Source organism: Pogoniulus pusillus, chromosome 9 (assembly GCF_015220805.1).
Source record: "Pogoniulus pusillus isolate bPogPus1 chromosome 9, bPogPus1.pri, whole genome shotgun sequence".
NCBI classification, from domain to species: domain Eukaryota; kingdom Metazoa; phylum Chordata; class Aves; order Piciformes; family Lybiidae; genus Pogoniulus; species Pogoniulus pusillus.
The window spans coordinates 3,612,276-3,627,183 of record NC_087272.1 but is presented as its reverse complement, the minus strand read 5'-3'; the positions used below and the strand labels follow the sequence as shown (position 1 = coordinate 3,627,183).

The following is a 14,908-nucleotide window of genomic DNA, read 5'->3' as shown; positions in this document are numbered from 1 at the left end:
CAAGGCTAGACCATGGCACCAAGTGCCACGTCCAATCTTGCCTTGAACAGCCCCAGATACATCCTCAGTGTTTAGGCAAAAGCAAACATCTGCTCTGGAAACATCTTTTTCAGATTTGAAAAATGGAGCCACAAAGATGTGATTTAGACTGATCCTCAAGAAGATGTGATTTATTAGCATCCTGAAAACAGGCATGCTGTGCCCTTGGAAATACCCATGAGTATGCCACTATCCCTCTTTCTGCTTGCCCAGAAGGGTGCTGGCCTCTGGTACATAAATTTCCAGTGCTTCATCTGCCAGCTTTCTTGTGAGTGTGGTGGTTTACCCAGGGGGCAACAGCTACCCTTGTTCAGGCAAAGGAATTAAACCAGGGATAAGTTTCCTTGCTGACTGGATTAGCAACCTACTTTAGCAAGGGGGCTGTGCCTTGGGGAACACCAAGGCATCAAAAGAGATCATTGCTTTTAACTCCTGCAATAACAGTTTGCATACTTGTCATCCATAAATCAGTCTGTCTTGTTCTGCTTTCATCTCTTCTCTTTTGTGTTTGACATCTGATCTCCTCCTACTTAGGTGTCAGAGCAGCCCTGCTCCCACTGTTGAGTTACCTCAGCAGGATCATAGAATCATAGAACCTGTTGTTACCTCAACAGAATCATAGAACCATGGAATGGTTTAGGTTGGAAGGGACCTCAAGGATCATGCAGTTCCACCCCCCTGCCATAGGCAGGGACACCTCCCACTAGAGCAGGTCACCTAAGGTCTCATTCAACCTGGCCGTGAACACCTCCAGGGAGGTTGTGAAGCACAGAAGCACCCAATGGGATCTTTGATTCAGTGATTCTGTGCTCCACAACCTCTCTGGGCAACCTGATTCTGTGCTCCACAGCCTCTCTGGGCAGCCTGTTTCAGTGTCTCTCCACCCTCTAAGGAGGTTTGGAGGTGAGGAGCACTGCAATCACCCACACCAGGAAAAATGTTAGTGACTTAAAATAAGTGCCAGCTAAACTCTTGTTTGCTTCTTGTTGTGTCTTTAATTAGTTATCATTGGTGTGAAGACTGAGGGAGAAAACACATCCACTGGAGGGAGGAGTGTGCTCTTTGTTGTGGTGCTCTGCTCATGCCTATATATCTATATGAAAGGAGTCTTTTGTCTCTTGTCAAATTATTCATCAGTTTCATAGAATGAATCATTGAAATGTTTGGCTTGGAAGGGACCTCAAAGCTCAGCCAGTTCCAACCCCCCACTATAGGCAGGGACACCTCCCATTAGAACAGGTTGCTGAAGGCTTCAAACAACCTGGCCTTGAACACTTCCAGGGAGGGAGCAGCCACAATCTCCCTGGGCAGCCAGTTCCAAAGCTCATCCAGTTCCAAACCCCCACCATAGGGAAGGACACCTCTCACTAGAACAGGCTGCTCAAGGGCTCATCCAACCTGGCCTTGAACACCTCCAGGGAGGGAGCAGCCACAATCTCCCTGGGCAGCCAGTTCCAAAGACCATCCAGTTCCAAACCCCCACCATAGGGAAGGACACCTCTCACTAGAACAGGCTGCTCAAGGGCTCATCCAACCTGGCCTTGAACACCTCCAGGGAGGGAGCTGCCACAGTCTCCCTGGGCAGCCAGTTCCAAAGACCATCCAGTTCCAAACCCCTGCCATAGGCAGGGACACCTCTCACTAGAACAGGTTGCTCAAGGGCTCATCCAACCTGGCCTTGAATACCTCCAGGGAGGGAGCAGCCACAATCTCCCTGGGCAGCCAGTTCCAAAGCTCATCCAGTTCCAAACCCCCACCATAGGGAAGGACACCTCTCACTAGAACAGGTTGCTCAAGGGCTCATCCAACCTGGCCTTGAACACCTCCAGGAAGGGAGCAGCCACAATCTCCCTGGGCAGCCAGTTCCAAAGATCATCCAGTTCCAAACCCCCACCACAGGCAGGAACAGCTCTCAGTACTCAAGGACTCATCCAACCTGGCCTTGAACACCTCCAGGGAGGGAGCAGCCACATCCCCACTGGGCAACCTGTCTCACCATCCTCATCAGAGGTCTTGAGCACCTCCAGGGAGGTTGTGGATCACAGAATCACTGAATGTGATCTATATATATATTTAAAAGAGGAATCTTCTATCCCTTGTCAAATTATTCATCAGTTTCTGCCTTCAGCTTTGGTGCTGTTGTTGTTTGCTAGATGAATGGACTCATGGCATCACCAAACCCTGGATACCAGAAGACCAAATTAGACATGTTCAAGATGAATCTCATAGGAGAGATGGAGTTTAGGCAAGCACACACAGTCCCAACAGATTTTTTTGTTCTGCAGACTAAAGGTTTTATTATTAGCAAATTCTGAGTGCTTTTAGGTGAAAAGGATCTTTTTCCTAAGAGAGTTGGTGAAGAGCCAGAAGCAGTATGCTGAGGATCTTTTTTTTTTACTCAGTCACTGGCAACTTCTGTTTTCATCTCATCTTCAGTGCTTTTGCAGGGATGAAAGGGAATTTAATGCTGATAGCTTTAGTTTTTGTCTAATCATCTGAGACTCAGACTGAATATGCATGTGTGTGTTTTTGTGGAGAGAGGAAGTGTTGCAGGGTGCTGGGAAAAGAGAACTTCATGCTGGAGCATGGAGCCTTGCACAGTGCTGAATTCTGCTAGAGAATGTGCTTGGATGGGTATGGGTGAAACGTGGCTGCTGTGGTGGGACATGAGTTGCTGTTCTGGTTTGGGGGTATGTCAGTGCTTAGGCAGTTCCTGCAGTGTCTTTGGAGAAGTGAGGGGTGTGAGAGCAGTCTCAGCAGTTAGCACCTCCTGAATCTAGTGGATTGGTTGTACTTATGCTTGTAGGTTCATACAATGCCAGGGTGGAAGGGACCTCAAGGATCATCTAGTCCAACCTTTCAGGGAACTACAGACCCATCAGCCTGACCTCAGTGCCAGGGAAACTGATGGAGCAGGTTATCTTGGGGGTGATAAGAGCACACCTGAGGGATGGCCAAGGGCTCAGGTCCAGCCAGCATGGGTTTAGGAAGGGCAGATCCTGCCTTTCTAACCTGATCTCCTTCTATGATCAGGTACCCGCTTGGTGAATGTGGGGAGCCTGTGGATGTGTCTGTCTGGGCTTCAGCAAGGCCTTTGACACTGTTCCCCACAGCAAACTGCTGGCTAAGCTGTCAGCCCATGGCTTGGGTGGCAACACTCTGTGCTGGGTTAGGAACTGGCTGGAGGGATGAGCCCAGAGAGTGGTGGTGAATGGTGCCACATCCAGCTGGCAGCTGGCACTAGTGGTGTCCCTCAGGGATCAGTGCTGGGCCCCATCCTCTTTAACATCTTCATAGATGATCTGGATGAGGGCATGGAGTCAGTCATCAGCAAGTGTGCAGATGACACTAAGCTGGAGGCAGATGTGGCTGGGTTGGAGGGCAGAAGGGTTCTGCAGCAGGACCTTGACCGCCTGCACAGATGGGCAGAGTCCAAGGGGATGGCTTCAATAGCTCCAAGTGCTGGTGCTGCACTTTGGCCACAACAACCCCATGCAGAGATACAGGCTGGGGTTGGAGTGGCTGGAGAGCAGCCAGACGGAGAGGGATCTGGGGGTGCTGATTGATACCCACCTGAACATGAGCCAGCAGTGTGCCCAGGTGGCCAAGAGAGCCAGTGGCATCCTGGCCTGCATCAGGAATGGTGTGGCCAGCAGGAGCAGGGAGGTCATTCTGCCCCTGTACTCTGCACTGCTTAGACCACACCTTGAGTGCTGTGTTCAGTTCTGGGCCCCCCAGTTTAGGAGGGACATTGAGATGCTTGAGCGTGTCCAGAGAAGGGCAACGAGGCTGGGGAGAGGCCTTGAGCACAGCCCTACGAGGAGAGGCTGAGGGAGCTGGGATTGGTTAGCCTGGAGAAGAGGAGGCTCAGGGCAGACCTTATTGCTGTCTGCAACTACCTGAGGGGAGGTTGTGGCCAGGAGGAGGTTGCTCTCTTCTCTCAGGTGGCCAGCACCAGAACAAGAGGACACAGCCTCAGGCTCTGTGGTAAAGGGTTGGACTTGATGATCTGTGAGGTCTCTTCCAACCCTGATGATACTGTGATACTGTGAATATAGTTTGAATTGGATGGCCCAGCATACTCTTCCTTAAATTAATGCCTCATCCAGTGACATGAAGGCCTGGCTCATTCAGGGCCCCAGTCTTGTCCTTCAGGCCACATTTGGTTCGAATGAAAACAAGCTGCAAGGTTTGAAGTCAAATTATATTAGGGTGGCTCACAGCAGGCAGCTGGAGTATACTGGGGTGCTTCTTTAGGAAGGCAACACAGAGAGCACCATCTGGATTGCAAATCACACATGAGGATACTTTTCTGTGTAACAGGAGAATGTTCTTTAAGAAAATTATTAAAATTATTGATGATCTGGAGCAGGGGATTGAGTCCAGCAGCAGTGAGTTTGCAGATGACACCAAGCTAGGAGCAGCTGTGGAGCTGTTGGAGGGTAGCAGAGCCCTGCAGAGGGACCTGGCCAGGCTGGATGGGTGGGCAGAGGCCAATGGGATGAGGCTGAACAAGGCCAAGGGCAGGGTTCTGCACTTTGGCCACAACAACCCCAAGCAGCACTCCAGGCTGGGGCCAGAGTGGCTGAGAGCAGGCAGGCAGAGAGGGAGCTGGGGGTGCTGGCAGAGAGGAGCTGAAGCTGAGGCAGCAGTGCCCAGGAGGGCAGCAAAGCCAATGGCATCCTGGGCTGGCTGAGGAGCAGTGTGGGCAGCAGGAGCAGGGAGGTTCTTGTGCCCCTGTGCTCAGCACTGCTCAGGCCACTCCTGGAGTGTTGTGTCCAGTTCTGGGCTCCTCAATTCAAGAGAGATGTTGAGGTGCTGGAAGGTGTCCAGAGAAGGACAGCAAGGCTGGGGAGGGGCCTGGAGCAGAGCCCTGTGAGGAGAGGCTGAGGGAGCTGGGGGTGTGCAGCCTGCAGCAGAGGAGGCTCAGGGCAGAGCTCATTGCTGTCTGCAGCTGCCTGCAGGGAGGCTGTAGCCAGGTGGGGTTGGGCTCTTGTGCCAGGCAGCCAGCACCAGAACAAGGGGACACAGCCTCAAGCTGTGCCAGGGGAGGTCTGTGCTGGCTGTGAGGAGGAAGTTGTTGTCAGAGAGAGTGATTGGCATTGGAATGGGCTGCCCAGGGAGGTGGTGCAGTCACTGTCCCTGGAGGTGTTGAAGCCAAGCCTGGATGAGGCACTTAGTGCCGTGGTCTGGTTGCTTGGCCAGGGCTGGGTGCTAGGTTGGACTGGCTGAGCTTGGAGGTCTCTTCCAACCTGGCTGATTCTGTGATTCTATGAAAATAAAATAGAGCTTATATAAAGCAAAGGGAGAACCTTATTGCCCTCTGTAGCTACCTGAAAGGAGGTTGCAGTGAGGCTGGAGCTGGTATCTTCTCCCCAGTTGCTAATGACAGGAGAAGAGGAAATGGCCTCAAGCTGCATCAGGGCAGGTTTAGGTTGGCTGTTGGAAGGAAGTTCTTTCCTGAGCAGGTGGTCAGGCACTGGCACAGGCTGCCCAGGGAGGTGGAGAAGTCACCATCCCTGGAGGTGTTTCAAAGGAGAGTGGATGTAGTGCTTGAGGCTCTGGTCTAGTGATGAAAGCTGCTGGGATGAAGGTTGGACTGGCTGATGCTGGTGGTCCCTTCCAACCATAGTGATTCATAGTGCTGAGATGTTGTGCTGAGGGCTTTGGTTTAGTCAAGGACTTGTCAGTGTGAAACTAATGATTGGAGTCCATGAGCCTGAAGGGCTTTGCCAACCTAAGAGATTCTGTGATTCCGTGGTTCTGTGACACGGTGCTGACTCACTGCTTCCCCTCTGACCCTTTGAAACCCCAAGGTGGAATGGCTGAAGAATGAAGAGGTGATTGACCCCGTAGAGGACCGAAACTTTTACATCACCATCGATCACAACCTGATCATCAAGCAAGCCCGCCTGTCTGACACAGCCAATTACACCTGCGTGGCCAAAAACATCGTGGCCAAAAGGAAAAGCACCACAGCCACCGTGATTGTCTATGGTAAGTGCTGCATCTCTGCCTGCACGTGGGGGGATGTGTACACAGAGCAAGCAGGGGGTCAGGGGTGGGAGGGATGCACAATGCCTGTATGCAGCTCTTACTGCGCTGAGTGACCAGGCGAGGCTGCCTGGTGACTCGCAGCCAAATGCAGTGACTGCAGTCAGAGGTCATTGCTGAAGGCCTGAGAAGTACAAATCTGATGACTGAACATGAGCCAGCAGTGTGCCCAGGTGGCCAAGAGAGCCAGTGGCACCCTGGCCTGCATCATGAATAGTGTGGTCAGCAGGAGCAGGGAGGTCATTCTGCCCCTGTACTCTGCACTGCTTAGACCACACCTTGAGTGCTGTGTTCAGTTCTGGGCCCCCCAGTTTAGGAGGGACATTGAGATGCTTGAGCATGTCCAGAGAAGGGCGACGAGGCTGGGGAGAGGCCTTGAGCACAGCCCTACGAGGAGAGGCTGAGGGAGCTGGGATTGGTTAGCCTGGAGAAGAGGAGGCTCAGGGGAGACCTTATTGCTGTCTGCAACTACCTGAGGGGAGGTTGTGGCCAGGAGGAGGTTGCTCTCTTCTCTCAGGTGGCCAGCACCAGAACGAGAGGACACAGCCTCAGGCTGTGCCAGGGGAGATTTAGGCTGGAGGTGAGGAGAAAGTTCTTCCCTGAGAGAGTCATTGGACACTGGAATGGGCTGCCCGGGGAGGTGGTGGAGTCGCCGTCCCTGGAGCTGTTCAAGGCAGGGTTGGACGTGGCACTTGGTGCCATGGTCTGGCCTTGAGCTCTGTGCTAAAGGGTTGGACTTGATGATCTGTGAGGTCTCTTCCATCCCTAATGATACTGTGATACTGTGATTATTACTGAGAATCCTGAGAAGTACAAATCTGATGGCTGCTGGCTTATTTGTGACATGGCTCAGCAGTGAAGTAGGAAAAGGCACCTACACAGACCACTGCTTCCACATTGAAGAGGAGGAGGTTGCACCTGGACAGCTGAATGCAGCAAGGAACCTTTAGGTCACTTCCTTCATCAGGACTGTGCAAGGCTTTGTTTCTACTAGGGCTTGCTTAGCATTGCTTTTCACAACCAAAACTGAAAGGATTAGAGTAGAAGAGCACAAGCAGGAGATCTGTCTTCTTATAGTTCCTTAAATCAACTTACTTTTGGTGTCTGCTACCAAAAGATGCTCTGGTGTGAGGGGCAAAGTAGCAAAGCAGGCTGGGGCTGCAGTTCATAAGCACAAAAACCAGCTTGAAAATAAACACCAGGGGAACAGGCAGCATGGGATAACATTACCCTCAGGAAGCATGGGATAACATTACCCTGTGTCTCCACTCACAGCCTCGATCTAATACTGAAGATGACCATGCTTTGGCTGGGGAGGAGCCCAAGAAGATGCCCTCCTGGTGTCTGTTTTTAGGCTTTGGTGTACTGCAGCTCTGCCCGACCAGTCTGAGCCTTCCCCCCTGCAAAGTTACTGCCCCGATGTGTCTCAGGCAAGGGTATCCACCAGAGCAAAACCTGCTCTGACAGAGTGCCAGCTGTCTGTCCTGCTGTTCCTTACAATCAGCTTAATTATAGGATAGTCAAGTAGGAAGAATTCCCTGTGATTATCCCTAATATTCATTTCATATTCAGGGTAGCATTTAGATTCCATTGTAAGCAGTTACTTCCCTGAAGTTGCAATAAGGGCCTTTTTGCTTCAGTTTTCATAGAAAACTGACTGAATGGAGCTAATTAGCAGTGTTTGTGATTTTGAGAGCTGGACCATGCAAGAGCACTGTGGTTTGTAACTGCGCTGAATGCAGAAGCACAGGAAAGATGTGGGCAGGGCTGTGAGGGCTCTCTGAACCCGCAGAGGTTTTGGCCATCTGTGTGCCACCAGGTGCTCAGTGGTGGGTCAGGTCAGTTTGCAGGAAAAACAGATCACCTCTCAGCCCTAGCAGCTACCAAATGGTGGGGTTTATTCAGTGTCAACATTTCCTTGACTTGTACAATGCCTCCTGGCATGCTGTGCGTTTGGTGCTTTGGAGAACTGGCTTTGCTCCTGTCGGGTGTTGCTTCACAGTATCACAGTGTCACAGTGTCACCAAGGTTGGAAGAGACCTCACAGATCAAGTCCAACCCTTTAGCACAGAGCTCAAGGCCAGACCATGGCACCAAGTGCCACGTCCAGTCCTGCCTTGAACAGCTCCAGGGACGGCGACTCCACCACCTCCCCGGGCAGCCCATTCCAGTGTCCAATGACTCTCTCAGGGAAGAACTTTCTCCTCACCTCCAGCCTAAATCTCCCCTGGCACAGCCTGAGGCTGTGTCCTCTTGTTCTGGTGCTGGCCACCTGAGAGAAGAGAGCAACCTCCTCCTGGCCACAACCTCCCCTCAGGTAGTTGTAGACAGCAACAAGGTCTCCCCTGAGCCTCCTCTTCTCCAGGCTAACCAATCCCAGCTCCCTCAGCCTCTCCTCGTAGGGCTGTGCTCAAGGCCTCTCCCCAGCCTCGTCGCCCTTCTCTGGACACGCTCAAGCATCTCAATGTCTCTCCTAAACTGGGGGGCCCAGAACTGAACACAGCACTCAAGGTGTGGTCTAAGCAGTGCAGAGTACAGGGGCAGAATGACCTCCCTGCTCCTGCTGGCCACACCATTGCTGATGCAGGCCAGGATGCCACTGGCTCTCTTGGCCACCTGGGCACACTGCTGGCTCATGCTTCTTGTGCTCTTCCCAGCCGTCACTTCTGAGTGCTGCTGGAGACAGAATGACAGAGTCAGAGCTGCAATCCTACTCTTTCTCTCTTTCTTTTCAGTGAATGGAGGCTGGTCTACCTGGACTGAGTGGTCGGTGTGTAACAGCCGATGTGGGAGAGGCTTCCAGAAGCGGACAAGGACCTGCACCAACCCTGCCCCGCTCAATGGTGGTGCCTTCTGCGAGGGCCAGAGTGTTCAGAAAATAGCTTGCACCACTCTCTGTCCAGGTGCAGTATCAACAGCACAGATAAATAGTTTGGCTGTAAGCAGTGCTTTCAGGAGAACACTACAAAAGCTTCCTTCTCTTTAACAGTACATCCAATATCACAGTGTCACCGAGGTTGGAAGAGACCTCACAGATCATCAAGTCCAACCCTTTAGCACAGAGCTCAAGGCCAGACCATGGCACCAAGTGCCACGTCCAATATTTCACTCAATTAACAGGAGTACTATTAATGGAGTGAATTGAGTATTCACTCAATGAATAGGAGTACTAATAATGTACTATATAAGCAGATAAAAAAGCAGCAAGGGGTCCAGCCCCACTGTTGCATGCATCTTGTACCAGCATCTCAGCCCTGGTAATGTGCTGCACGTTCAGAGATTCAAATTGTAGGAGATAAAGGTTGAATACTCTGGGACAAAGTCTGGAATTGGGATATAAAAGTGGCTTGTGCCAAGATGTGCATTGCTCTTACTCAATCTCAGTTTGATGTACCCCCTAACAAGTCCTTTCCTTGTCTCAGTGGATGGCAAGTGGACAACCTGGAGCAAGTGGTCCACCTGTGGCACGGAGTGCACCCACTGGCGCCGGAGGGAGTGCATGGCCCCAGCGCCAAAGAATGGGGGCAAGGACTGTGAGGGGCTGGTGCTGCAGTCCAAGAACTGCACCGATGGGCTCTGCATGCAGGGTAAGTGCTGCTCTTGTTGCCTCTGTGTTGTGGGATGTGTGCAGCCAAAGAAAAACCTGCTAGAATCATTGAATCAGTCAGGTTGGAAGAAGCCTCCAAGATCATCCAGCCCAACCAAAAACCTGCAACAGCTGTACGCCAGCATCAGTGATTGAAAGTCACAGAGTCATTTGTAGGGTGGAGAAATGAATTCATCCAGTTCTCACCAGTATAGACACCCCTTATAGTGACCTTCCAGTATCTGAAGGGGGCTACTGGAAGGCTGGGGAGGGATTATTGACAAGGTCTTGTAATGACAGGATAAGGGGTGATGGGTTTGAGCTGGCAGAGGGGAGATTCAAAGTAGAAGTTAGGAAAGGTTTCTTTGCAAGTGAGGGTGGTGAGACACTGGCACAGGTTGCCCAGGGAGGTGGTGGAGCACAGAAGCACCCAACGTGATCTTTGATCACGTTGGGTGCTTCTGTGCTCCACCACCTCCCTGGATGTGTTGAAGGCCAGGTTGGATGAGGCCTTGAGCAACCTGTTCTAGTGGGAGGTGTCCCTGCCTATGGCAGGGGGTTGGAACTGGATGATCCTTGAGATCCCTTCCAACCTGAATCATTCTATGATTCCTCAAAATGTTTTGTTTTGTTAGGAGGAAATCAGAAAGGTGAGATTCAGAGCTCCTCATTTATAAAGAAAAGGGAGGGGGGGGGGGGGAGGAAAACATCTTCCTGCATAACCCTTTGGTGAGTTTTATAGTGGAGAAGCTAATGTGCCCCTCACTCCAGCAGTGTGAGTAAGTCATTATGGTAAATTAGGAGGAAAGGATTCATTTGCCCATGCAGAAGAGCTCTTTGCTATCTGATTATATTTAAACAGGTGTATGTCATCTTTGTGCATGTGCATAAAGAGAGACATTTAAACAGAAATCTTGCAGAAAAGTAGACATAATGGCCTGGCAGAATAAAAGGCCTTCAGGGAGCTCATTTCTCTGTTGATGCTATATTGCATTTTATTTGTGAAAGTGGAGCTGGGTATAAAGCAGAAGCCTTTAGCAGGAGAGAGGGCGAGGCTGTTGTGAATCACATTCTGCTTCATATGTATGTATATGAGAGAAGAGGAGGCTCAGGGGTGATCTTATTACTGTCTACAACTACCTGAAGGGGCATTGTAGCCAAGTGGGGGGTGGCCTCTTCTCCCAGGCAACCAGCAATAGAACAAGGGGACACAGTCTCAAGTTGTGCCAGGGTAGGTATAGGCTGGATGTTAGGAGGAAGTTCTTCACAGAGAGAGTGATTGGCATTGGAATGGGCTGCCCAGGGAGGTGGTGGAGGCACCATCCCTGGGGGTCTTCAAGCAAAGCCTGGCTGAGGCACTTGGTGCCATGGTCTGGTTGACTGGATAGGGCTGGGTGCTAGGTTGGACTGGATGATCTTGGAGGTCTCTTCCAACCTGGTTGATTCTATGATTCTATAGAAATAATGGTAATGAAGAAATATAGAGTCACAGATTGACCTGCTTGGCTCCAGGGGCTGGGATAATCCTTCAGTGCTGGAATTTAATGGCAGTGTTTTAATGGTGTCTTTATACTAGCAAGGTTTCATATACCTGTAAAACCTACAGTCCTGCTCCCTGCTCCATCACTGCTGAGAAGATTGATTTGCTGCACTTGGTGGCAGTGTGCCTGCTTCTCTCTCTCTCTCTCTTCCTCTCTCTCTGTTTTTCTTTATTCCTCCTTCTGAGTTTATGCAAAATCAATCTGAACACTTAACATTTTTGCCAGTGTGGCTCTGGATTCATAGCACGCCTGCCTGCTGAGCTAGGAAGAAACAGAGGACTTCTTTCATTCCCCATACACCATTCCCTTTTACGTGTTATTTGAGGCTGGTGGGGCCTGACCTGGAACTGGCATCAATCCTAGCCTGAGCACATATAGATCCACAGCAGACTTTTCACAGTATCACAGTATCACACAGTGTCACCAAGGTTGGAAGAGACCTCATAGATCCTCGAGTCCAACCCTTTACCACAGAGCTCAAGGCTAGACCATGACACCAAGTGCCAACGTGTTCATGCCAGTGGGTCTCACATGGCATAGGTGGCATGGAAGGAGCCACAGCCACCTCTCCCCTGTGGCCATAGCCCTCTAACAGATTTGTTGGTGCACAGCTGCACCATAGCCAAACCCTGCTCCAAGATGTCCTGGTGCCTCCTCTTTAGAGTCAATCTTCAGCAACAGCTTGAATCTTGATCGTAGAATCAACCAGATTGGAAGAGAGCTCCAAGCTCAGCCAGCCCAACCTAGCACCCAGCCCTGGCCAAGCAACCAGACCATGGCACTAAGTGCCCCAGCCAGGCTTGGCTTCAACACCTCCAGGCACAGAGACTCCACCACCTCCCTGGGCAGCCCATTCCAATGCCAATCACTCTCTCTGCCAACAACTTCCTCCTAACATCCAGCCTAGACCTGCCCTGGCACAGCTTCACACTGTGTCCCCTTCTTCTGTTGCTGCTTGCCTGGCACAAGAGCCCAACCCCACCTGGCTACAGCCTCCCTGCAGGCAGCTGCAGACAGCAATGAGCTCTGCCCTGAGCCTCCTCTTCTGCATGTTAGCATCATGGGTATAGCTGAGGCCAGAGAACCAGTAGCAAACCCACTTACCAGGAGTCACTGGGCTGTTGCTTTGGTAAAAGCTCACTTGTAAATATATATCTCTACAAAGGTGTGCATAAAAGATATCCTGGAAGGAAAATGTTGTGTAAAATGAATATAATTTACAAGCCCTTCCAGTCTGTTATTTACTACAGTAGCATCAGCTGGAGAGATCAATAAGCCCTTTCAGCAGACTTGCCCTGCTCCAGCAAAGAGCAGCAGTCTGCACCACTATTGATTTCTGGGGGGATAAAAACTGTGCAGCTTTCTCCATCCCTTGTAATTACAGCATTTTACACCCAAAGCTGTGCTTTGTGCTTACCACTAACTGTGGCATTTCTTCTGCAACTTTGCTGCCACACTTTATTCAGACTAATGATCTTGCTAGTACACACACACACACACACACACACACACACTCTCTGCCTTAGCCAGTAGTTAGTATTTCTCTGTTAACACTAAGGCATTAAACTAGGGAGCCTGCAAAGAGCCAGCAGGCTGAGTGGAGGGGAAAAAAAGCAGCTTTGGTGGGAATTTAAGATGGTCATTGCTATTTTAAGCCTCCAGGTACACAACATTGCCTAGCACATCCCATGATGAGAATTTCATTGTATCTGTGATAGCATTAAAGTGATCTTCTGGAGCAAAATATGCTGTAGGTGTAAGAAGAATTGGCTAGTTACCACCCACACTACCTGCACTGCTGCCTCCAAACGTGCATTAGTTCCCATCTGAAGTGTGAGAGCTCTGGTAAATACTTTAAATCATAGCATTATATGATCAGTCTGGGATGGAAGGGAGCACAAGGATCAGCCAGTTCCAACCCCCCTGCCATGGGCAGGGACACCCTACCCTAGAGCAGGCTGCCCACAGCCTCAGCCAGCCTGGCCTTAAACACCTCCAGCCATGGGGCCTCAACCACCTCCCTGGGCAACCCATTCCAGGCTCTCAGCACTCTCATGGTGAAGGACTTCCTGAGAGTGGTGCACTTCAGTGCAAGGAGCAACACTTTGAAAGGTATGCATGGCCTTTCACAGGAGATCACTACGAAGTAACACACTGCCATCAGCCCCACACTCATCCTGCCTGATTACCCTGATGGGGTGTGCTGTGTGGTGACTAACAAAGCAAAGCATTCCTCTGCTGGCTTGGGCATCAGCACAAGTAGTTCCCTTCACTGGATCACAACTACCAGGAGAGTGTGGGCAGCAGGACAAGGGAGGTTCTTCTGCCCCTGTGCTCAGCACTGCTCAGGCCACCCCTGGAGTGCTGTGTCCAGTTCTGGGCTCCTCAATTCAAGAGAGATGTTGAGGTGCTGGAAGGTGTTGAGAGAAGGGCAGCAAGGCTGGGGAGGGGCCTGGAGCAGAGCCCTGTGAGGAGAGGCTGAGGGAGTTGGGGGTGTGCAGCCTGCAGCAGAGGAGGCTCAGGGCAGAGCTCATTGCTTTCTGCAGCTGCCTGGAAGGAGGCTGTAGCCAGGTGGGGTTGGGCTCTTCTGCCAGGCAAGCAGCACCAGAAGAAGGGGACACAGTGTGAAGTTGTGGCAGGGCAGGTCTAGGCTGGATGTTGTTAGGAAGTTGTTGTCAGAAAGTTGTTGTCAGAGAGAGTGATTGGCATTGGAATGGGCTGCCCAGGGAGGTGGTGGAGTGGCTGTGCCTGGAGGTGTTGAAGCCAAGCCTGGCTGGGGCACTTAGTGCCATGGTCTGGTTGACTGACTAGGGCTGGTGCTAGGTTGGCCTGGATGAGCTTGGAGGTCTCTTCCAGCCTGGTTGATTCTATGAAGGCCTTTCATTGTGTCTCCTGTGGCCTTTAGCACGAATCAGTTTCCAGAAGGTCAGAGCAAGACATGTGGGACTAGAATGCTCAGGCTAGAGTTGCAGTGTTTGGGGATCATCTGCCTTTGCAAACTGCACCAAAGTAATTAAATGAGCTTCAAAATCTATTTAGTTAAGTGGTCATCATTTCCCAAATTGGTGCAAGTGTGGCTGGTGCTGAAATTGAGTTAAACTAAACTGATAAAAGCCTGCTGAACTCTTTTGCATATACCCACACTGGGTTGCTTTATCTTTGCAGTGCAATTTAACACTGGCACCTCTCTCCACCTCTCTTACAGCATTAGGAAGGTGCTTAAATAGCTCTTCCCCTACTTTAAAGACAATAGGTTGTGGCTTTCATAGAATCATAGAATGGTTTAAGTTGGAAAGGACCTCAAGGATCATCCAATCCAACCTATAACCCAGTCCTATACAGTCAACTAGACCATGGGACTAAGTGTCTCATCCAGGCTTTACATAGAATCAGTCAGGATTGGAAGGCACCACAAGAATCAGCCAGTTCCAACCTCCCTGCCATGGGCAGGGACACCCTACCCTAGAGCAGGCTGCCCACAGCCTCAGCCAGCCTGGCCTGAAAGTTCTTCCCTGAGAGAGTCATTGGACACTGGAATGGGCTGCCCGGGGAGGTGGTGGAGTCGCCGTCCCTGGAGCTGTTCAAGGCAGGACTGGACGTGGCACTTGGTGCCATGGTCTGGCCTTGAGCTCTGTGCTAAAGGGTTGGACTCAATGATCTGTGAGGTCTCTTCCAACCCTGATCATAC

General features: G+C 51.0%; 1 protein-coding gene across 1 annotated transcript in view; it reads left to right on the top strand.

The window, feature by feature from the left end:
• The window catches only part of UNC5C (unc-5 netrin receptor C), a 337,270-nt gene that overhangs the window by 276,756 nt on the left and 45,606 nt on the right, over positions 1-14,908 (top strand). The window contains exons 5-7 of the mRNA XM_064148354.1: positions 5,856-6,036; positions 8,829-8,996; positions 9,516-9,680. Coding sequence (XP_064004424.1) covers positions 5,856-6,036; positions 8,829-8,996; positions 9,516-9,680 — 514 coding nt within the window. The remainder of the gene's footprint in view (positions 1-5,855; positions 6,037-8,828; positions 8,997-9,515; positions 9,681-14,908) is intronic.